The following is a 23068-nucleotide window of genomic DNA, read 5'->3' as shown; positions in this document are numbered from 1 at the left end:
GCCTACGCCGATGTGAATGCGATACTTATTGGACAAGCAAGTTACGAAGTTAGTGCATATATTGTAGCCCCCGAAAACACATGCGACAGAGTTATTCGCGACATTTATCCAACCATAGATCGAGAGGAGCTCAAACGCCTCATCATTCAAACCAATAATTCAAACGCCCTCGAGGTGAGAAGAATCAAGAACACAAGCATGGTTGTCATCCTGTTTGGTGGACGCAATGTCCCCGACTATGTAAAATGCGGTCCCAGTTTGGTCAAATGCTCACTCTCTCGCAGACAAGCTGAAGTTTGCTATGCATGTGGAAGACTTGGTCACAGAGCTGACGTTTGCCCAACCCCTGAAAATGCAATCTACCGCAGCCATGGTGCGAGCAACCCGGATGATAAGCATGAATGTACACCGAAGTGCACCCTCTGCGGAGGCCTTAATCCCACGGCTGACAGAACCTGCAAGCAAAGGTTTCAAACTCCATTTGTAGTTCGACAAGGGAGAATAGAACGGCGTAACCATGAACAATCCAACGAATCAACTGGGTCGCCAACCTCTCTCAAGCCGGCCCTCAGCAGCTTGCACAGATGCAGGAGCCGATCCCGAGACCCCGGCGGCGAGGATGGCGGCTACCAGGACTGGGCCCCTTCTAGGGGTCGCTCGACGGAACGCTCATCTTGCAGGGGCTGCAAAGCCCCCAGGTCCCGCTTAAGGGGCCACTCTCGTTCCAGGGGACCAGGAGTTCAGATTCAGTAGCCTGCTGATCGTGGTACCACATGGGCTGAATAGGTCAAGGAATCACCGAAAAAGGTAACGGGGGTCAATCGCCAGAGCACAATAGCATAGCACAATTTGAAACAGAAAACGCTTCGTTAAAATACGCCATGAAGCAGCTCACAGCAGAAATTGCAGAACTCAAAAAGGCCAGCAAGGGAGAGATAGTTCAACCCACTCAGGTCCCTGCGGTAGAAATGCCTATGGACATTCCAGTAGCGGAAACGACTGCCAATGGTCTACCCAAAAAGAGGGGGTTGGTAGTTCATGCCTCAGACAAGAGCGCCACTATTCGTAAATTGGAAAAAACGATAGATAAAATTGGTGAATCCCTCGAAAAATTTCAAGTTGTAAACGCAGCAGAAGGGTTTGACATGTTCGAAAAATGTCGAATATGACGAATATTTACTTTTCAATCGATGCATAAGAAGTATCATACTGGTAAATGTTCTGGTGTCTACAAAAAGAATTTCAAGAAAATGGATAAGGATGAAGCCAAGGCTTGGGAATGCGACACGTGCAAAAGAGAACGAAAAAATGATGACACTGATTCTGATAGCAATGGCACGGAAACGCCCCCGCGAAAGAAATTCACTGAGTCAGGAGGGCAGGACTCCATGGCTATGCTGATCGACGACCTAAATAAGAAACTAGTGGAAGTCTTGTGTACGCTTGAAAACAGAAAGCAGAGCGCCACAACTGAGACTATTGAATAATCAACAGACTTTTTGGCAGCCAAGTTTGAAGAGCTTCTGAGAAAGGTCGAGGATCAGCAAAGAAAAATTGCTCAATTGCAGAAAACCACAGAAGAGCTGGAACAAAATATAAAAAAGAAAGACAATTAAATCTCAAAGCATAGAGAATCTGTTGAAAGTGCTGAGCAGTACTCAAGAAGGAAAAATGTAGAAATACACGGCGTTCCACATATACAAGATCAGGATCTGTACCAGGTCTTGGTAGATCTTAGCAGCAAGCTTGATGTCCCCTTGTCTGAAAGGCACTCATTGGAATGGGTACACAGATTGAAGGCACAGAATGACAAAATCGCTCCTATAATCGTCAGGTTTACAGAACAAGCAACCCGATACTTGTAGCTGTCAAAGAAAAACGTCCTTCGAAAATACAAAATTTTCACCAATGAACAGTTAACGAAAACGCAAAAAGAACTTTTTTGAAAATGCAGAAAACTTGCGAAAGAGCTCGACTATAAGTTTGTCTGGACACGAAACGGCACGATTCTAGTTCGAAAGGTGGAAGGCGCGAATGTGATAAGCATTACCGCTGAGAATAATCTTGCGAAAATGTCCTAGATGGCCTCGTTCAGTTCTTTTCATGATTGGGACCTTCACGTTACAAATATCTTAGCTGATAACAAAATAAAACGAGAACTTGGCTTTATACATATAAATGTGTGCAGCATAAAGAAGAATTGGGATCAATTATGCGCATATGTACGCAACATCGATGTAACTGTGATCACCGCGATTAATCTGAATTCAAGCGAATAAGGTAGATACACGATCAGGGGTTACTCACACACTGTTTTATGCCGAGAAAATTGATGAAGAGTTCTTGTATTTGTGAAAGATAACTGGGTTTTTAATAGTATCGAAGTTGTCTTTGATTATGCAGAAGTTATTGTTGTCACCCTAAGTAAAGTAGATGTGACCTACACCGTATGTGCGCTATGCAGGCTACCCACATGAACACAGATGTGTTCCTAGAGGAGCTAAACTCTCTGTTGCAGAAATATATGAATGAGAAGCAGCTTATACTGGTAGGATATTTGAATACTGACATAATGCAAGTGTCTAGTAAAGCGGTGACAGATTATCTTAATTTACTAGCAGAATATGGACTGGTCAATGTAAATAATGAATTTCTAGAGAGGAATATTTGGGTTCAAGAGTAACGAAAACCCGCATTGATCATATTGCCGTTCGGTTCTGGCAGCGCTATGCAAGCGGCGTAATTAAAGTCAAACTAGCAGATCATTACTTCATATCACTTTTATCATGTCTGACAATGACGCAGAGGATTGCGAAGTAAGAACAAAAAACAAATTATAGACAACGAAAAAGTTGACATGTACATAAAGGACACAGATTGGATTTCACTTTTACATTTCGACCAAGCCAAATTATATGCCAAATTTGTTGAAACGTTTAGGATGATATACGTAAACTCTTCTGAAATCATAACAATTAAGCAAAGAAGTCCTAATACGAAATGGATTACAAGCGATATTATTGAGCTGTGCTTTCAAAAAGACAAAGCATGGCAAAGGTGCAGAAAAGAACCGGGCAACGAAAAACACAGAGCGCAATTTCGAACTTTACGAAACGCGGTGACAGCTAAGTTACGCCTGGAAAAAAAAGAAAATATTTGATGCGTTGATTTTCAGTATGCAAAAAGGACGTGAAAAAGACTTGGACTAAGGCAAACGAATTAATGGGCAGATCCAAACGAGCTAGCGTTGATGATACCATAAAAATAAATTTCCCAAATGAAAACATGCAGATGCTGTGCAATAAAATTAACGAAACATTTATTGCTGCAGCAGAGAAGCTGAAAAAAACGGAGAGTGACCAACATTTAGAATACGAGCCGAAACGCACATGCGCGCACTCAGATTATCTTCCAGCGATGACCGAAGTTGATCTTTGGACGATAATTCAAGGCTTGGCAAAACTCAAGCCACCGGGGTTTGATAAAATCCGCCCTCGAGATTTGTACTTCAACTTTCACAGATTCAAACAAGTACTTTTAAAGATTCTACACGGAATTTTCGAAACACGCATAATACCCAAAGAACTAAAAATTTCAATCGTAAGACATGTCTACAAAAACGAAAAGAGAAGTGATAGCGCAAATTACCGACCGATAGCGATATTGTCCACAATAGCGCCTATAATGGAAAAATATGTGGACTGTGTAATGAAGCCATTCTGTGAAAAGTATCCCCTGGATAAGATGGCGCAGTTTGGTTTCACAAAGAATAAAAACACAATTACTCTGCTAGAAGAATTATCTGACTCTGTTAGTACATCAATAGAAAATAATAATGTAGTCTTAGCCCTATTTGTAGACCTATCAAAGGCTTTTGACACGGTGGTACATAAGATATTACTCAACAAGCTAAAGAATCTAGGATTCAGAGGTCACTTATATAATTTTTTATAAAGTATTTTATTGCTAGACTACAATGCGTTAAACTAGGTGATAGCTACAGCAATTTCAAATTAATGAAGTGTGGTGTGCCCCAAGGAAGCACGCTAATGCCAATACTCTTTAATATATGTCTCAGATCTCGGCCTCCTACAACTGAAATCAATATGTTTTCAGTACTCTGATGACACTGCGACAGCGCTACAAATGAGTGACTATAACTCGGAATGTCAAACCTTCCAAAGAGACATATCAGTAATCGTAGACTGGTTCGCACACAATTCAATTTTTATAAATCATCAAAAAACTAATCTGCTTCAGGAATCCACATAAGGCGCTTTCATTTAACATGAATGTATATTTGCACGCCCCACATTGCAACGCATGTATTTGTCAACCATTACAGTTTGAGCGTGTGGTTAAGTATTTAGGATTTTTTGGGGATCAGCATCTTACCTGGAATAACCATGTCATACACGTTTGTGGAAAGCTAAGAGCTGTCGCGGCCACGATGTATAGTCTGCGCGGGAAAACGCCTATCAACCTAAGAGTTACTATATATAAGGCATTAGCAGAATCGGTAATTACATACGGTGTAACGTTATATGATATATGTTCTGATTCTAAAAAAGCAAGCTATTGATCGCGTAGTCAAAATAATTGTCAATAGCATAACTTATGGAACCGGACTAGAACAATCAGACAGAAAAGTATAATAGTCTATGAATACTTCCAGTAAAGGAGCTATTTAAGTATGTTGTTGTAACACGCTATTATTATTATTCAAATTCTTTTAAAGTATTGGTAAAAAAAGACGTTGCGTTACGAAAAACAGAAATGTATTTTAAGCCAAGGGTGTTAACAAACTATGGAAAGAAAACGAGAAAGTATTATGTCTCTGATGTTTTTTATGAACTTGATGCAACACTGTATGATATAAATTCAGAAGGGGAAATGATGAAAAATGTGAGGAAGTGGTATTTAACTGTTTATTGTAATATGTGATTTTTATTGTGATCCTTACGTGACTTAAAAACGTGGTATTAATTCTTTGTGTGTTAGAATATTTTACTTTGAAGTTGTATAATTTTGAACGGTAGTTGTATGTTTCATATCTCTATTGAAAGCTGTAACACCTGCTGCTTGGTCTTCTGACAAGCACGATGTGCTTACTTACGCGAGCAAACAAGATCTGTCAAGAAATGTATTTGAAATAAACTCTGATTTTGTTTTATTTTATTTGACAAACTCGCGGAGGCGGTCAAAGCACTAGGGGTCAGATGCGATAATCTGGAGCGCCACGTTTCTGCAACGGCTCCAATTACGTCATTAGACAAAATGAATAACACCGACACTGAAAGGTCGGCAGCCGCTGCACTCCGCAGCATTTTATAATACAGGACCTCCACGTCCCACCATGGCGGTACATCACAGGGTAATTAATGTCTGGCAGTGGCACTGTAGAGGATGGCATCGTAAAAGGAGTTCATTCGCACCCACCCGGAAAAGATTCTTGTGATCCTATCACAAGAAACGCTCACGGAGGGAGAAGTGGCTCTTGTGGGGAAGGAGGAAAGGCTAGCACTATTTTCTGCAACCCATGCGGGAGCACGGCTCAGCGCCAGCAGGGTGGAAGACATGGGAGTTAGAAAGGTAGAGGGTCGTAGAGATGAAAGCGAAGTAGTAGCGGATCAGGAAGCCCGAGGACAGCCATCCGTCTTTGTAGAAATGTCCTATAGACCAGAATACGCTAGCCTCGCGCCCAGACTATTTGAACGCATACTCTCGCACCCGGATTGCCCGGTCGACCAGCACGATTTTGTTCTGGGCTGCCAAAGTGTGTTCGCCGGCGACCAGCAGACATGGCTAGCGCTAGCTCTAGGACTCCAAAGTGCGGAAATGTGCCCGTTCACGCGGATCCTAAGTACAAGAAGTCATCTGGGCATCGTTGCGTCGTGTTTGGATGCCAAAATAACCAGCGGAAAAGAAGCAGGTTGCTTAGCGCTGTTTGCGAAGTGCACAATACACGTAGGGAATCGTGCCGGTGCGGTGTTTTCAGCGTGCACCGATTTCCATCCGCAACGAAGAATGACAAGCTGCGCCACCGGTGGATAGCTGCAGTGAATAGGAAGAACTACCAACCAAGTGAAAATGCACGAGTGAGTATTCGATCTGTGTATATTTTGGTGCCACGTTCAACTTTGCGCCCTACGAACGTAATATGTGTAACACGCAGGTTTGCTCTGAGCACTTTCTGGAAAAGCCCACAGAGCAGAATCCCGCGCCGGTGCTTCGCCTTGGCTATAACAAGAAGGCAAGCCTTTTCGTGTTTTCATTCAGGCAGAGCTCCCGACGGTTAAGCGGTACAGTTGAGTTTGCGGTTAGCGATACTCTCAGCTGGTGCACGGCATGACCATTAAGCGTGAACGACAAGTTGTAGGCGATAGTATGTTGCCCTGCTGGTGAGCGTTATTGCTAATGAAAGTAAACCGAAGTCTGCTCGTCACGTAGCATGCGTCCACAAAAACGTAAACGACGACTGCTCGTCGACGAAGGCGTTCTTGCAGCGCGCCTGTCTTTACGAGCAGGTGTTGCAGGTGTCATTCGTAACGAATTCACTTGAGCCTCCTGAGCTCTAAACTGCGTGCGGGCTGTTATGCAGGGCAAAGCGCAAAATTTTTCCGTTCATAAGGCGAGGAAAATAAGGTGCTTAATTATTGTTGTATATTGTAACAAAATCTTGCTCGTTTTCACCAGTTTTTTTTTCTTTTTTTACTGTTTTCTTTTCTAAGGGAGCGCTAACAATCCGATATGGCCTCGCACAAGCGAAACAGGTCTGAAACCAGGTAGATGCAGTTGGTGGGGCTAATTTTTTGGAATGCAGGTGCGGTTGTTGTCTTGTACCAAAGGCTTCCCTGATGATGCAGCTTTAAGTAGGGGTGGTAATTTTATGTGCCCTGTCATGGTTTGTGCAACTGTACAACACCTGCATCCGTCATGCTCGCCCTGTTATACGGGCTTTGACTGCACATGTAGTTGAACATTATAACTACTGTAGTTCCTCATTTTCCAATGAGTGCAGGTTTAGCATCATATGCTGCTTGTTCGAGTGCTGTAAGCTTGTGTTCTGAATGTTGTACTCTTAAGTGGTTGCGCGATACAATTGGCCTGGTGCATTTTTTATTTCATTTTGCGAGGACTTTATATCTTCGCAACAGTGATGGCATGGGAAAGAACTACAGCCCTTCTTAGTATAACATCTATTTTGTTTTCAATGTGCAGGTGGTGAAGGGCTGGCGTCTGCTAATCAGGCAGTCAAACGACCTCGCCAGTTGGTTGCCAAACGCGGCCAACCAGTAGTGACCATGACAAACAAGACCAAACTGAAAGTGCAGAGGACAATGTTCTGTGTTCTTTAATAATATATGTCACCAACACAGTGCTGTAAAATCCTTCACAGGTGACGTGCTTACGCGGTTACCCGATGTATTCGCTTCTGCAGTCTGCACATCACTGTGTGGCCATTGCGGACTTGCATGAGGTCTTGAAGTTTGATTGAATCGAGACAGCGAAAATGACAGGCTAGAAAAAACGCGAAACACGCCTTCCGCCCAGCTAAAAAGCCCAAGTTTCGCTTTCGCGCCGGGTCGCATCTCCCGGCGTGGCAGCCCAGGCCTGCTACTTCGCGGCGCTTGGGATAGATGGCGCGACCGGCGCTCATCAATATGGCGGCGCCCTTTGAATTCACGGTGTTCTGGTGTATAGTCTCGCCGAGAGTTCCGACGAGTCGAGGTACTCAACGACACTTAGGAAGGCTGGTAGCTGATTACGACAGGGGAAGATGATATCTTCCTGTCTTGAACGGATGCGGTCACCGTACCGGTCTATAAATCGCACACCGAATATGGTGGTGGGAAGAGGGGCATCATCACATTAGTCATCAACAAATGTGCGCTCATAGCCCACGATCTCAATGTTGAATCCAATAAGGTTGAACACTCGCTCGTTGAAATCATCCCCAGCGGCCAGTTCAAGACAAGTTTATTTATACTTAACATATACAGTACACCCAAAGACGTCAGGCAAAGATTCGCAGCAGTTATCAACAGGGCTACTAGCAAGGCCAAGACATTCCCACTCCTGTGGGAATGTCTATGATATCTATGGGCAAAAATACTATGAAATCCCACAACCAAATTTTCTGACCCCCTATTGCGAACTGTGCTTTTGTACGTCTCCGTTTTTTGCGTTTCCCTACTTTTGTTCCACCAATACTCCAATCGTCTCTTACTAATCCCTAATGTGAACATGTTTACTTTTCCACTGCTCTCGCTGAACCCAAGGGCTTCAAGGAGGCCAGTGGTGCCTAAATTGACCACTGGGTAGACGTCTTCACAGTCTAATAAAACAAGCTCCACAGTTTCCCTAGCTTTACCGCAGCAAACACATACTTCTCGTTCCTCCTTATATCTCGCTTTATAGGTGCGTGTTCTAAGGCATCCCGATCTCGCTTCGAAAAGTAATGAGCTTCCCTTTGAGTAATCATAAATAGTTTCTTCCCTGATTTCGTTTTTTCCCTATTAAGTAGTTAATCATGGCAGGTTTCTTTTCCATTGCCGCCAGCCATGAGATTATTTCGGCCTCACTGACTTCCCGCTTCACGTTCTTTGTTGCTGTGCTGCCCACCCTACAGGCTGCATACTTGCTGGTAAGCTTAGTTCTTTTCCTCCACTGTGAATCAATGTTTTTTTCTGTACAGATACCTCAACACTCTCCCAGCCAATTTCCTTTCTTGCACATTCCTCAGTCGTTCTTCATACTCAGTTTTACTGCAGCTTCCCTCACTTCAAAACTATTCCAGCCCATATCGCCCTGCGCAGCCTAATTTGTAGCCTTCTCGTGAGCGCCCAATGCGAAACGACCCACTGACCTTTGGTTCACATCGAGTCCTGATTGTACCCCTGATTTAAAGCAAACAACGGCATTTCCAAAAGTAAGTCCTGGAACCATTACACCTTTCCACATACTTCGGAGCACCTCGTATCTATTGTATCCCCATAGCGCTCTGTGCTTCATTATGGCTGCATTTCTCTTCCCCTTCACGGTTATTGTTTTTTCCTGTGTTTACATATATCTATTGCCTTCGTTTATCCATATACGAATGTATTTATGTTCTGTTCCCCGAGATATTTCCTGGCCCTGTATCGCCGCTGTCTGTTCACTGTTTTCATTGAATACCATAACACCTGATTTTCTAACACTAAATTTCAAACCTAAATTGTTGCCTTCCTGTCCACAGATATTAGCCAAGGGTTGCAAATCACTTTGCTTGTTAGCGAGCAACACAATGTCGTCCGCATAAAATAAACCTGGGAGTTGCTGCTCTATTACTGTACCTGCCTGTTTGTATGAGAGATTAAACCCGATGTTACTTCCTTCTAGCGCCCTCTCCATCTTCACCATGTACATCATAAACAGCAGTGGGGATAAAGGGCACGTCTGCCTCAGTCCCTTGTTGATATGAACTTTTTCCGCGTTCCTCATCCCTTCCCATTCAACGCAAACGGTATTTTCTAGGTAAATCTCTCTCAAAATTTGCCAACAATCGTCACCTAAGCCTTCCCCTTCCAGAATATCCCACAAAATGTGGCGGTCTACGTTGTCATAAGCTCCTGTAATGTCTAAAAAGGCCACATATAACGGGCTGCTTTCTACTTTTCATATTTCAATACACTGAGTGAGAACAAATAAGTTATCATCTCAACGACTACCTATTCTGAAGCCATTCTGAAGTTCTCCCAAAATGCCATTATTCTCTGCCCAAGCTTGAAGCTTTAATTTGATTGCCTGCATTGCTATCCTGTATATTACCGATTTAATGATCAATGGTCTCCCTTACCTTTATAAATTAAATTCATTCTACTTTGTAGCCAACTTTCTGGTATTCGTCTATATTTTAAGGTTTTTTTCCACTGCTTTCGCCAGAGCTTCCTTACTCTTTGGTCCTAGTTCATTTATCAGCCTAATGGGAACCTCGTCTAGCCCTGTGGTTGTGCGCTTAGGAATCTTCTCTTCGGCTTTCTTCCAGTTGAAATTTGTCAGCACCAGCTCCTTTTCCACCTGGGTCTCTTTAATGCTCTTTTCTTCAAATACAACCTCGACATTGCCTTTAGAAGATTCGGCTGTTATTTTGAGGATGTAATTTATTGCCGCTTCTCCTTCCAGTCTGTTTTCATCTTAGTCGAGGATATGTTGGTGTATTGTTGTTGACTTCCTGCCTAATAATTTTATGTGGTTCCAAAATATTCGAGGTGCGGCCTTCTTTTTCTCACGTATTTCTGACAACCAACGTTCACTTTCACCTTTTAATTTTCCTTGCACCAGTATTTGAACCATAGACTTTTTCTCGTATATTTACCATTTACTGGCTACTTCATCCTGCGGCAACTGCGCCTTCTTTGCCTGCCTGTGCTCTTGGGATCCTTTCTGTCGTTGGGCGATCGCTTCTCGTATTTTCCTGTTTCACCAACTTTTCTGTTTATTTTTTCCTTTCCAACGAACATGTTGTTTCTCTTTCCGTATTTCTGTCTTTATTACACTTATAAGCTCACCATATTCCCACTCTTTACTTGGCCATTTGCCAAGTTCTTCCTCAACTCTAGTGACCGTATTTGCTATTTGTTCAGCGTTCAAATTTGGACTGGCCATTTTGCTCTCCTTGCTCTCTTTCCCATGTACATATCCCATTTTCAGAAGGATACGTTTATGGCCACTCCCTATGCTGCTATACGCTTCCTCATCAATGATCGTATCTCTAAATTTATCATTAATTCCTTCTGTCATAAGACAGTAATTAATGGTTGATTGCCGGTCTCCCACTTCCCATGTGATCTGCCCTTCACACTTTGGCCCTGTGTTCACTATAATGAGGTTATGTTGCTCGCAAAGGTCTAGCATTGACTTCCCGTTGTTGTCAGTATAGCCATCTAAATCTTGTATGTGGGTATTCATGTCACCTAATAGGATAATTTCAGCACCATTCCCGAAACCCTTAATATCAGCGCTTATGCATTTCACTAAACTCCACTTTCACTACGTTCTAGCTCTCGGGAGAACGTAGCGCCACATGGTGTCGTATAAGGGAAATGCAGCCGACTTCCGGTGTAACTGGCTTCCGGTAGTGGGCCGAGAGAACGTTGGTGGCTGAGTGTCGACTGTACCGACTACCAAGAGTCTGACGCTTCGTTCAAAATGCTTGGGAATGCAGCATTCCGTCTCTCTAATCTAACAGCTCACCAATATTTAATTCAGATATGACGGCAAGGAAAGCAGTGGTTTCCTCTGCGGAGAAATAGGTTCGCGTAGAGCACGCTGCGGCGAGCGAAGTTGCCGTGGGGGACGCCATTTTGCTTCTGCTTCGGGCGTTGCTGTCTCGCAGCTTCACCAGCGTGGCAGTCCCGCGGCTAATTCCTTCCCATAATTCCTAATGCGACGATGCTGGGTTTACATGCTCCGCGAGAGTCGACTCGCGCCCGTAAATCTACCCTAACCTGGCGCAATAATGCGATGCGCTAGAAAGGCGATGCGATGCGACACTGTGACATTCATGTAAACGCGGCTTATGGATCGAAAATCTTTTCGTCGATGCGATGTCTGACGCTGGACGCCGACGTCGGATATCTGCGACACGGGCTGCTTCACGTTATCGTGTTAAAACCTCCGCTTCGACCTTTGGCGCCGCGTATATCACATCGCGTTTCTCCTAGGGCATTTTTTCACTGCATGCTAGCGAGCACTGGCGTGGCTTATGTGTAGAGCAGATGACTCCCGCGAGGCGAGCCGCGTTTCGATGCCGGCAGACACTGGGTTATTTTTTTCTCGTTCCCGGCGATAGCTGCTACTGGCGCCATAGCCAACCGAAGCAGTGTTGTAAATAAAACAGATGGGAAAGACGCCGTTCAGCCCGCGATACCCTCCGGTCACGGCTCGCGCGATTATGGGAAAAATGGTTCTCAAAACAGATGATTTATGACCAGCGCGGGAGTACCTCGTTCAGGAGAGGTTTGGGAGCAATTAGCATGGATACGGGCATCACTTGTCAGCCGCACAAATTGGCATGTTGACGCTGGGGACGGAGTCAGTGTACGATTGGAGTCAGCGTACGCTCCCCCTTTCACTGTTTGTGCCCCGTGATGTGCGTGCGTTTCCGACCAAGCTTCCTTCGGAGAGAAAGGGCGACCGACTTCCGGATTGGTGGGACCTGATGTCATCTGTCTCCTGACGCCGGATTGGGGGAAGTGACTGAACAATGACCACGAAGGGCATAAAAGGAGCAACGGACGGCGGGAGTGATCGGCTGCTACAACTTTATCACGAACTTTTTGAGGTATTACTTTGAACTTTCTTGTAAAGACGTAAAACGTCCTGAATATCGGGCCCAGCCTCAGGTTCCCTTACTCCTCCACGAGCGATGTACATTCGCACATCTTCGGACCCCCAGTCGCAACATCGGCTATTGGAATGAGCCCCATAACAGCTTGCGCTGTAAAAACAAACCTTTAGTTGAAAGTTTAGTGCCAGTGTACTTTGTTTCCTCGTCATCTCTAGTTCTACTTTTCGCGCTAATAAGTTCTATATTGGGCCTTGTCAAATAAAAAAATAAGCCTATAAAAACAGGCACACCTTAACATATGCTAACATAGGCAGTGACACTTGGAGAAACCAAGAATTTTTCTGTATACCATCTTGCAGGAACCCGTCGGAAGGAAATCGGTAGACAAATGATCCGCTGTTCTTCGCCGCGAGTTCTGGACACGCTAGACATTCTTGCAGAAAATTGCTGCATACGACATATTAAGCGCCACTTATAACTTGTGTGAGTTTCACACTTCAGGTCTCTATATATATATACGAGTGTGCGCGCGTGATCTCGGGGTACTCTGCCAACTGTCCGACGGAGTAGGCGCTTGGCCGGATTACGACCACAAGCAGCGGACATGGCCGATTCCGGAGAAGGCAGTGACGACCCCACCTGTGACGGACCAGACAGCAATCACGCAGGTCAGGCTGGCTACTGGACAGCGCTGCGAGAGCCACCCACCTTTTTGGGGAAGGCGAACGAAGACGTCGACGACTGGCTTAAAGACCCCAACAAAGTGAGTCGCCACAACCACTGGAGCACTACGAAGCAGCTCGATAACGTCGTTCTTTTTTCTCGCTGGAACCACGCTTCTCTGGTTTGAAAACCACGAGAGCGTTCTGGCAAGCTGGGACAATTTTGTAGAAGAATTCACCAAGTGCTTCGGGGACCTGATCTCTAAGAAAAAGAAGGCTGAGCAGACGCTTTCCCGACGAGCTCAATTACCTGGCGAAACGTGTACAACGTACATAGAGGCTGTTCTGAAATTATGCGGAATCGTCAGCGCTACCATGACAGACGAAAACAAAGTAAGACATCTGCTTAAAGGAATCGCTCAAGATGTTTATAATTTTCTTATAAAGAAGGAATATCTTAGTACTCCGTCTGATCTGAGGAAACACTGCCAGGCATTTGAAGCGCTGAAAATGAGAAAAATTGGGCCAAAGTTTGGACGCTTGGACAATGTTACTACTATTGCAAGTGTGTCCGTCCCAACCAACGACGACATCTCCTCGGTGATTCGGCAAGTGGTTAAAGAAGAGCTTGAACGCCTTAAAGTTGCTGACGACGCTTATGTGTGCCATCAGTGTGCATTTGATCATCGCTCTCGTGTGCCACCGGCTACCTGGGCACCTCAGAGTTACCGAGAACCTCGCAGGACCTATGCTGATCGTACGTAGAGCAGCAACTTGCCACCACAACCGACAAGTCTGGGACGCCGACAAGATGCACCACAACGATTTGTTCCGCGGGCTCTTCCCTCCTACAACCAGCCTGAGAGTACGTTTCCACCCATGACGCTCATGTCACCGGTATTACCTGCGACAAGCCGCGACTCCCGCATTTGCTACAGCTGCGGTGTGCCTGGACACATTGCTAGGTATTGCCACCGCATCCAGCAGCGTGCTCCACGGTTTAATTCCTACACACCCCGCGTGCCCACTGAGGAGCCCTGGCCGTATCCCAGTTCCTTCCTGCGGCTGCAGCAGGGACGCGCTAACCGCAGTGACTGCCCCGTTTCCGATCACAGCCTCACACCACCACCGACACGACAACGACGCTCTCCATCAGCTCGTCGTCGTTCGTTATCACCGCCGCCGCTGGGAAACTAGCTGGTGCGACCGACGGGGGTGAGGCCGCAATATGTTCATCTTCATCAAGACCCCCTTGTGTAAAATTGTTTAAAAACAAAGTGTGCGTTTTAGTTGACAATGTGAGTGCTTTTGCTTTAGTTGACACCGGGGTGGCAGTTTCTGTTATGAGCCTGTCTTTCAAAAATCGTCTTCGACAAAAAGTTATGTTTTCTTGGGATCGGAACGCTACCTTTCGTGGATTTGGTGGGGAAATGTTACGTCCACTTGGGGTCTGTTCTGTTTCAGTTACGATAGGGGGCCAGACATTTCGAAATGAATTTACTGTGCTTGAACGTACAAGGGATGACACTATTTTAGGAATTGATTTCTTGCGTGAGTGGAGGGCAACTTTGGATTGTGAAAGTGACGCGATTTCTCTTCGCCGCGACGCGCGAACTTCGATGACAGATAGCACCAGTGATGCCGCCGACGTTCTCTCCGTGTCACAAGACGTGTGTTTGCCCCCTCGGGCTGCAATGTTTGTACCTCTGAATACTTCTCGCCCCCGAACAGGTTCTTGTTCTGGTTTAGCCGAGCCCGACTATAACAATGTGCTCAAGAAAAATGCGATAGTCCCTCGCTCCCTCGTTGTCACCGCTGATGGTTGTACTCGTTTGTGGACAGTGAACGTTTCAACCCAATCCATAACATTGCCGCTAGGACTTAAACTGGCAAGCTTTGATGAACAAGCCATTGCGAGCGTCGGAATGGTCGAAATGTCAACTGCCGAAAAGAAATTCAACCCCGATTCCAACCATGATAGCGCATGATTAACAAGTCGCTGTTTTCTAGTGAGCAGTGTCTGCTGGAAGCTGTGCTCCCTCGCTACGCCATAGTGTTTGATTTTGCTCAAGGCCAACGAGCGTCCCATACACCACCGGCCTCTCGTATGCAACACCGCATCCATACAGGGCAAGCAACGCCAATTCGTCAGAAGCCCTACCGCGTTTCACCTTCAGAGAGAAAAGTCATCGCCGAGTAGGTCGAAGAAATGTTACAGAAAGGAGTGATCCAGGAATCACGTAGCCCTTGGGCTGCTCCTGTGATCCTAGTGAAGAAAAGAGCCAACTCATGGAGATTTTGTGTGGACTATCACCGCCTAAACACCGTCACAAAGAAAGACGTGTACTCCCTACCACGAATAGATGACGCCGTCGCCTGCCTCCACTCCGCGTCGTATTTCTCTTCTGTTGATTTACTGTCAGGATATTGTCAAATCCCCATGCACCCCTCAGACAAGGAGAAGACTGCATTCGTGACACCTGATGGTCTCTTTGAGTTCAACGTTATGCCCTTTGGCTTATGCAACGCTCCAGCGACATTCGAGCGATTTATGGATACCGTGCTCCGCGGACTCAAATGGGAAATTTGCATGTGCTATTTAGACGACGTCATTATCTACGGCCGGGCATTTCACGAGCACAATCAGCGCCTGTCGATCGTTCTTGACTGTATCCAGCAAGCTGGCCATATTTTAACTCGAAGAAATTTCATTTCGGTGAGCGTCAAGCCCTCGTACTAGGCTTTCTGGTCGACAAAGACGGCATGCGACCAGACCCCGAAAAGATATCAGCGATAGCAGCGGTTCGCGACTTCCAACAGCCACAAACGGGGAAAGATCTGCGAAGCTTCTTGTGCCTTTGCTCATATTTCCGGCGTTTTATCAAGAATTTCGCGCAGCTTGCCTCTCCCCTCACGTCTCTCCTTCACAAAGACACCTAATACTTGTGGGCTGCTGACTGCGAGTCGACGTTTCAACAGCTGAAATTTTTGTTGACTTCTGGACCGGTACTGCGGCATCTTGATCCGGAGGCGTCAACTGAGCTGCACACTGACGCCAGCGGTGTGGGTGTTGGCGCTGTGCTTGTTCAACTTTGCGATGGCCGTGAGCATGTAATTGCCTACGCTAGTCGGACACTTAAAAAAGCGGAGACAAACTACACCGTTACTGAACTCGAGTGCCTAGCAGTCGTATTCGCCATTCAGAAGTTCCGTCCATATCAACATGGCCGCGCATTCACGATAGTGACTGACCATCATTCACTCTGTTGGCTGTTTGGGCTGCGTCACCCGTCTGGTCGGTTGGCCCGCTGGGCTTTGCGCCTTCAAGAGTACAGCTTTTCCGTTAACTACAAGAGCGGGCGCTGTCACACGGATGCTGATTGCCTATCCCGTCTCCCTTCGCCTCACACTAAAGCCGAGGATGATGACTTCGATGACTACCTAGTCTCCATCTCTTCCGACTTTCCAGACCTGCGTACCTTCGAGAACGAGCAACGTTGCGACCCTACCTTGAAAGCCCTACGGGCAGCTGCACGTGAGCCAGCAGGAACAACACCGTTTACTTTTCGTAATGGTTTGCTGTACAAAAAAAAATTTGTCGGCTGATGGTCCCCCATTGCTTCTAGTTGTGCCCGAAAATCTGCGCCCTGCTGTCCTTCGTTCCATGTATGACGATATCACGTCCGGGCACCTTAGCTTTGCACGCACACTATACCGACTTAGACAGAGATTTTCTGGCCCAAGCTCTGGAAAACAACGAAACAGTATGTCGCCAGCTGTACTGTTTGCCAGCGCCACAAGCAAACGACGACGGCCCCAGCAGGCTGTTTACAACCAGTTAGGCCACCGACGCTACCCTTCGAAAAAGTCGGCATCGACTTGCTTGGCCCGCTCCCAAAGACGTCAACTGGCTACCGCTGGATTATAGTATGCTTACATTATCTTACTCGTTACACGGAAACGGCGGTACTTCTATCCGCCACTGCAGCAGATGTCTCTTCATTTTTGTTGCATCACGTCATACTCCGTCACGGCGCTCCCCGAGTTGTCATCAGTGACCGTGGACGGCAATTAACCGCCGACGTCGTTGAAGAACTTTTACGACTTTGTGGTTCTGCATATCGTCACTCGACTCCTTACCACCCGCAAACCAATGGCCTCACGGAGTGGACGAATCGAACCCTTACCAACATGTTATCAATGCATGTCGCTGCTGACCACAAGAATTGCGGCGCCGTCTTACCTTTTGTAACGTACGCGTACAATAGTGCCAAGCACGAAGTTACTGGATAGGCGCCGTTCTTTTTGCTGTACGCACGCGCTCCCCAGAGCTTTCTGGACACTATTCTACCTTCATCGTGCCAAGAAGATCCTTCCATCGCCCAAACTCTGTGTCGTGCTGAGGAAGCACGTCGACTGGCGCATCTTAGGACGTTGTCCTCACAAGGCAACAGCAAGAATCGCTATGATGCGCGGCATATCCCCGTCAGCTTTACTCCAGGTGATTATGATTGGTTGTGGACACCTATTCGCAAAAAGGGATTGTACTGCAAGTTTCTCGCCAGTTACACCGGACCATTCGTTATACTCATTCGCTTGAGTGATGTGAACTATGTCGCCGCCAAAGTGACGGCAAGTAATCGGTGTTCACGCGCGACGCAAGTAGTTCACGTGGCCAGACTCAAGCAGTACAATCACAGGTCCCTTTAACTCGCTCAGCGAGCTTCGTCTGCCCCCGGGGAAAATAAAATGTTGCAGCACTGCGCGACTGAGGCAGAGAAAGAAGTAGACTGTACGCGCGTGATCTCGGGGTACTTCCATCTCGGACCTCGTTTCACCCTGGAAATAAACATCATTTGTAACAATAGCATATATATATATATATATATATATATATATATATATATATATATATATATATATATATATATATATATATATATATATATATATATATATATATATATATATATATATATATATATACAGTGAAGTAGACGCGCGTATGAAGCGGTTTATTGACGTTTCGGCCGCGGTCCGGCCTTCATCAGAATACATTGCATGGTGTCAGTACCCGCCGTGGTTGCTCAGTGGCTATGGTGTTGGGCTGCTGAGCACGAGGTCGCGGGATCGAATCCCGGCCACGGCGGCCGCATTTCGATGGGGGCGAAATGCGAAAACACCCGTGTGCTTAGATTTAGGTGCACGTTAAAGAACCCCAGGTGGTCAAAATTTCCGGAGTCCTCCACTACGGCGTGCCTCATAATCAGAAAGTGGTTTTGGCACGTAAAACCCCAAATACTATTATTATTATTATGGTGTCAGTACAGTTAATATGCATGTGCTTATCAACCAAATGAAGATACGTTTACACGAAAAACGAATAACGTGGGCGAACAAGATGCATCCGAATCGTTCAAAGGATAGCTGACACGTGTATAGACCGATGGCGATTGCAAACGTATAATCTAAAATACAAAGCATAAAAACGCACCGAAATGAATTGTAAAAACCAATCGCCACGTGACAACAAAACGTCAATATGTGCGCAATATGTGCTATGTTATCAAGCAAACACAGACACAGAAAAAGGGGAATAGCGACGTACCAGTAGAAGAAGGGACAAGTGACGGGCTACAAAGACAGGCAACTCAATTTTCCTACACATTCATTCATGCCACACGCGGCGGTATCAAACTTATGTATAAGGAAGGATTCGCGGGCTTCTCTATCATAATTTGAGCGAAATCCAGATTCAGGCAACGTGACTCTCAGTTTATCAAATGAATGGTCAGGAAGATGTACGTGTCTTGAGATGGGCAGGTTGGGCAACGTGTTAGCGTGGGATTTATGATTGTTAAAGCGGAATCTGAAAGGCCCTTCTGTTTGTCCGATGTACCGTTTTTTGGAGAGCGTACATTCAAGCATGTATATTACGTTTTTTGTGTCACAGTCGAAATAGCGTTTGATTTTTAAACAAAAGTTTGAAGACGTACTAGTAACCTGTTGTGATGTGACCATGTAGGGGCATACTTTACGTCGCGGTTTTTGACAGGGATGGCATCCGATGGCATCAGGGCAGTCAGTCTTGGATGATGACGCTAGTATATCTCCAATATTTCTAGCTTTCCGGTATACTGCTTTAGGCGGATCAGAGAATATGTTTTTGAGGCGTTCAATTTGCATATTGTTCACTTGTTCACTTTGCATACGGTTGATAAGCACATGTATATTAACTGTACTGACACCATGCAATGTATTCTGATGAAGGCCGAACCCCGGCCGAAACGTCAATAAACCGCTTCATACGCACGTCTACTTCACTGTGAATATTTACCCGGACCCAGAACTGCTTCTTTTCTGGATATATATATATATATATATATATATATATATATATATATATATATATATATATATATATATATATATATATATATATATATATATATATATATATATATATATATATATGTATATATATGAGTGTGTGTGTGTTTCATATAGTTTTATTTTATTTATATAGTTTTACAGTTTTATTCAACTATTGATGAAGTCTGTTAGATGTTAGATATGTGTTGTAAGAATGTTTTTCTTTGTATTTATTTTGAATGGGCAGTGCTGTACTAATTTTGTTGTTGTTGTTGTTGTTGTTGTGTAGCACCACGACATAACAGGCGCAGATACCGGACACGCGCGCTGGGCCCTTAATTTCTTGTCTCGTTTGGGCGCTGTTGGCTTTATAATGTCGTCTTGTAGAGAAGTTTTCAGCTACTTTATAGCAGGCCTATACCTTCTTTCTTTTCTCGTCACCCTATCGCACTGCCCCGCGGTTGCCCATAGTGTGGGAGGCAACCACACTATGCCGGGCACACCCGCCGTGGTTGCTTAGTGGCTATGGTGTTGGGATGGTAAGCAAGAAATCACGGGATCGTATCCCGGCCATGGCGGCCGCATATCGAGGGGGGCAAAATGCGAAAACACTCGTGTACTTAGATTTGGGTGCATATTAAAGAACCCCGCGTGGTCCAAATTTCCGGAGTCCCTCACTACGGCATGCCTCTTAAATTAAATCGTGCTTTCGGCGCGTAAGGCCCCTGATTAAATTTGTTTTACTATGCGGGGCAGGTGTACACCCACCGTTCATTTTGCTAATAACTTCCAACACATTCTCTCGATCGTGTTTCAGTTCGATTTGACCAGCTGTTTTTTTCCCTCATTCTTTTCCCACAGCTTTGCTTTGGGGATACTAGACCACTATGATGACTATTATGCCGTTGAAGCGGGCATCAACGCCGAGCACAGGGCCTACGGATGTGTGAATGATGGAAAGTCCTGGCAACCACTAGCCATTATAATGGATTATAAGCCAAAGAAGAATGATTACATCGCCATTTCTATAACGTTGAAGTCACCGTATGGCCCTAACGCAGGCGGAAACACCCCTAAAAACGAAGTGCAGGTTTGTATATTACCAGTGCATTATGAAATAAGAGAGTCCTTTGCATTAGAATGGCGTTCACCTGCGGTAGAACAGGCTCATCAAGCCTGCATAGATATCCCCGATTGCGGACCACAACAGCACCAGCGTCGATGACAAAAAAAGCAGCAGCAGCGCTGGCAGGGTTACCTCTTCTCGCTTCGTTCGAATGCAGTGCGTTAGGCGTGGTCTTCTGTACCGCAACTTCGCTCTTGGGAAGCTACTTGCGAGGACTTCAATTGTGTCTGTTGTGCCGCAGGAAGAGGACCACTACGCTGGAATGGCAAAGTCGTTTACAGATCTATAACGCGAGCAGCTAACTAATTACAATACTACAGTAATTATGTGACCTCTGACTGAACTCTGCGTCACATGGTGACGGTGCCATCGCTGCTGATCACGTTGGCCTTTGCAGTTTCGCGCAATTTTAGTGCGTAATACACAGAGTCTGGGACTCCCTTCGTGGGTTTGTTTAGGTTTGTGGTTAATGCAGAATAATCACACGAAAAGGAATGCCGAAGTTATTCTCATTTTCGTTGAACAATTAAGATCACTCTGTAAAGGTAATTATGACTCATGCTTGGAAGAGACGAGTCACCGTCTGGTGCTGTTACAGAGCAAGACTGGCACATCATGGCGTCAATGCCTAGGTCGCGAGCGTATAGCGGAAGCCAAGAGCAAGAACGACAGCTTGGCATTTTTAGGTGGTCGCCGAGCCTGGCAATGAGCTCAGTTATGGCTCCTTCCAACGGTGAAATCTATGCATATTTTTCTACTTCGTTTTGAAGCAAGTATTCCAATGAGTGATCGAGAGAGGTCGGGGAGAGGTCGCCGCTGCTCTGCGAAAACTGCCGGTGTGGGCGTAAAGTGCGTAAAGTAATCGCCTCGCGCTTGCTTTTATTGTGACAGCAATTATATGGACACTCAAGAGGCATTTCTGCCGCCGTAGCCGTCGGCATCGCCGTAATATTCCCTATAAAGTCTGTGTGCGATAACATCTTGGCTGTGCGTAGTATGCTATAGCTGCGAGTGAAAGCATTCGAGGGTGAGCCGACGATGGTGGGGCTTCGATTCCTCCATCGCGCGCAGAGAGGCTGCAGGGCGATCATTTCCGGAGGCGGCGTATGGCGCTGTCTTGTATTAAGAGCGATCTGCAATGGGGACAGAGCACGTCAAGTGCTGATAGCTTCGTGTTCTCGCCGCATAGTTCGCGTTAAAGCGAGAGCCAGCACTCAGTTTGCTCGCTACTTCCTCCCGCCAGCGTTTTGACAGCTAGCGTTCATAGAGAAGCATGAGAGCGGACACCGCCCGCAGGAGCCTGTCTTACGCGCTGCCGACCCTGGTCAGACCGCTGATTCCGAGATTTTGGACGCGCGTTGTCGCTCTGTTTTGGTTTCGGTTTCGATAGCGATGCTGTCGATTCTGGTTCGCCTTTGCCTGCGAAAACGTCCGACTACGAGCGCGCAAGAGCTTTAATATTTCATTTTTAAGCACGCCACACATACAGACGCAAGAAACTTGCGGATGGCAACCTTCTTGCTCGAAAAACAGCCAAGCTTCTCGAAGAAACTAAGCAAGGCTGAATAATTCATGCAGAGTGGAAAAAGAAAGCCTCTACTCATTGCAACTTATTTGCCGTTTTTGAGCCGCTTTTCTCAGTTGCACAAAGTAGGAAGCAGCGCTCGTTGCCGATGCCGCCCCGGCTGCGGGGCCGCCGAGAACCTTCTCCGTCGGCGTCGCCGCCGCTGGGAGGCGGCCCTCAAAAGTTCGGAGCCGTCCGGCGAGCCGAAGATTCCGCCCGAGTCCAAGGACTTCGGGCCGCCACCTGAGGCCACCACAGCCAAAACTGCCTGACAACTCTTCTAATAAAGCTGATTCCTTTCCTTCTTTAGAATGGAAATAGCACAGAAAAAAATACGCGATAACACACTCGCTAAAGATACCGACGCAGACAAGCACAGCTCAATGAGACCAACCACAACTAGAATGAATTCGCCACGAAACGCAACGCGTCCAGCAAACGGCACTTGCGAACCGGCCCAGGCGTCGCGCACGCACAGCGAGGTGAGCAGCCTTTTTGCGAGACGATGCGCGGCACGCTGCTGGCGCCGAGGCGCCAATCAGAACGCTTGCGTGACGACACGCGTGAACCAGCGATACAAGTGCTGTGCTTCACACCGAAAGTGACCTTTGGCTAATTACACGCTGTAAGTAATGCACATACTTTTCCGCAAAAGACGGGTGTAAAATTAAACGGCTGGCTGCACGGTAAACGGTCACCACGGCTCATGTATTCTATGCTACGTGTGCCAAATACGCTCACCACCTATAACAAATGTCTTGCTGACAATGTTCTTAGCGCAAGAAACAAAAATTGTTTCTGCAGGGAGATGGAAACAACTAAGTGCTAAAGCGAGACGGCGCCTTCAAAAGCGCGGTGGGGTGGGCGTAACCAGCGGCACATGACTGGCAAAGCATCGACGTCGTTATGGAAACGGGACGCGCGGGCGCGGGCGCAACTCGCTAGATATATGAGGAGCTGTATACATTTGAGGTTATTATTATTATTATTATTATTATTATTATTATTATTAT

At 46.0% G+C, this 23068-nt stretch overlaps 1 protein-coding gene across 1 annotated transcript in view; it reads left to right on the top strand.

The window, feature by feature from the left end:
• LOC135905246 (uncharacterized) overlaps nucleotides 1–23068 on the top strand; it is a 100713-nt gene that overhangs the window by 20496 nt on the left and 57149 nt on the right. Inside the window, exon 3 of the mRNA XM_065436254.1 lies at nucleotides 20227–20455. Coding sequence (XP_065292326.1) covers nucleotides 20227–20455 — 229 coding nt within the window. The remainder of the gene's footprint in view (nucleotides 1–20226; nucleotides 20456–23068) is intronic.

This window comes from Dermacentor albipictus, chromosome 8 (genome assembly GCF_038994185.2).
Source record: "Dermacentor albipictus isolate Rhodes 1998 colony chromosome 8, USDA_Dalb.pri_finalv2, whole genome shotgun sequence".
Classification (NCBI taxonomy): domain Eukaryota; kingdom Metazoa; phylum Arthropoda; class Arachnida; order Ixodida; family Ixodidae; genus Dermacentor; species Dermacentor albipictus.
Note: the sequence above shows the minus strand (reverse complement) of the source record. Positions and strands in the feature narration are given on the sequence as shown.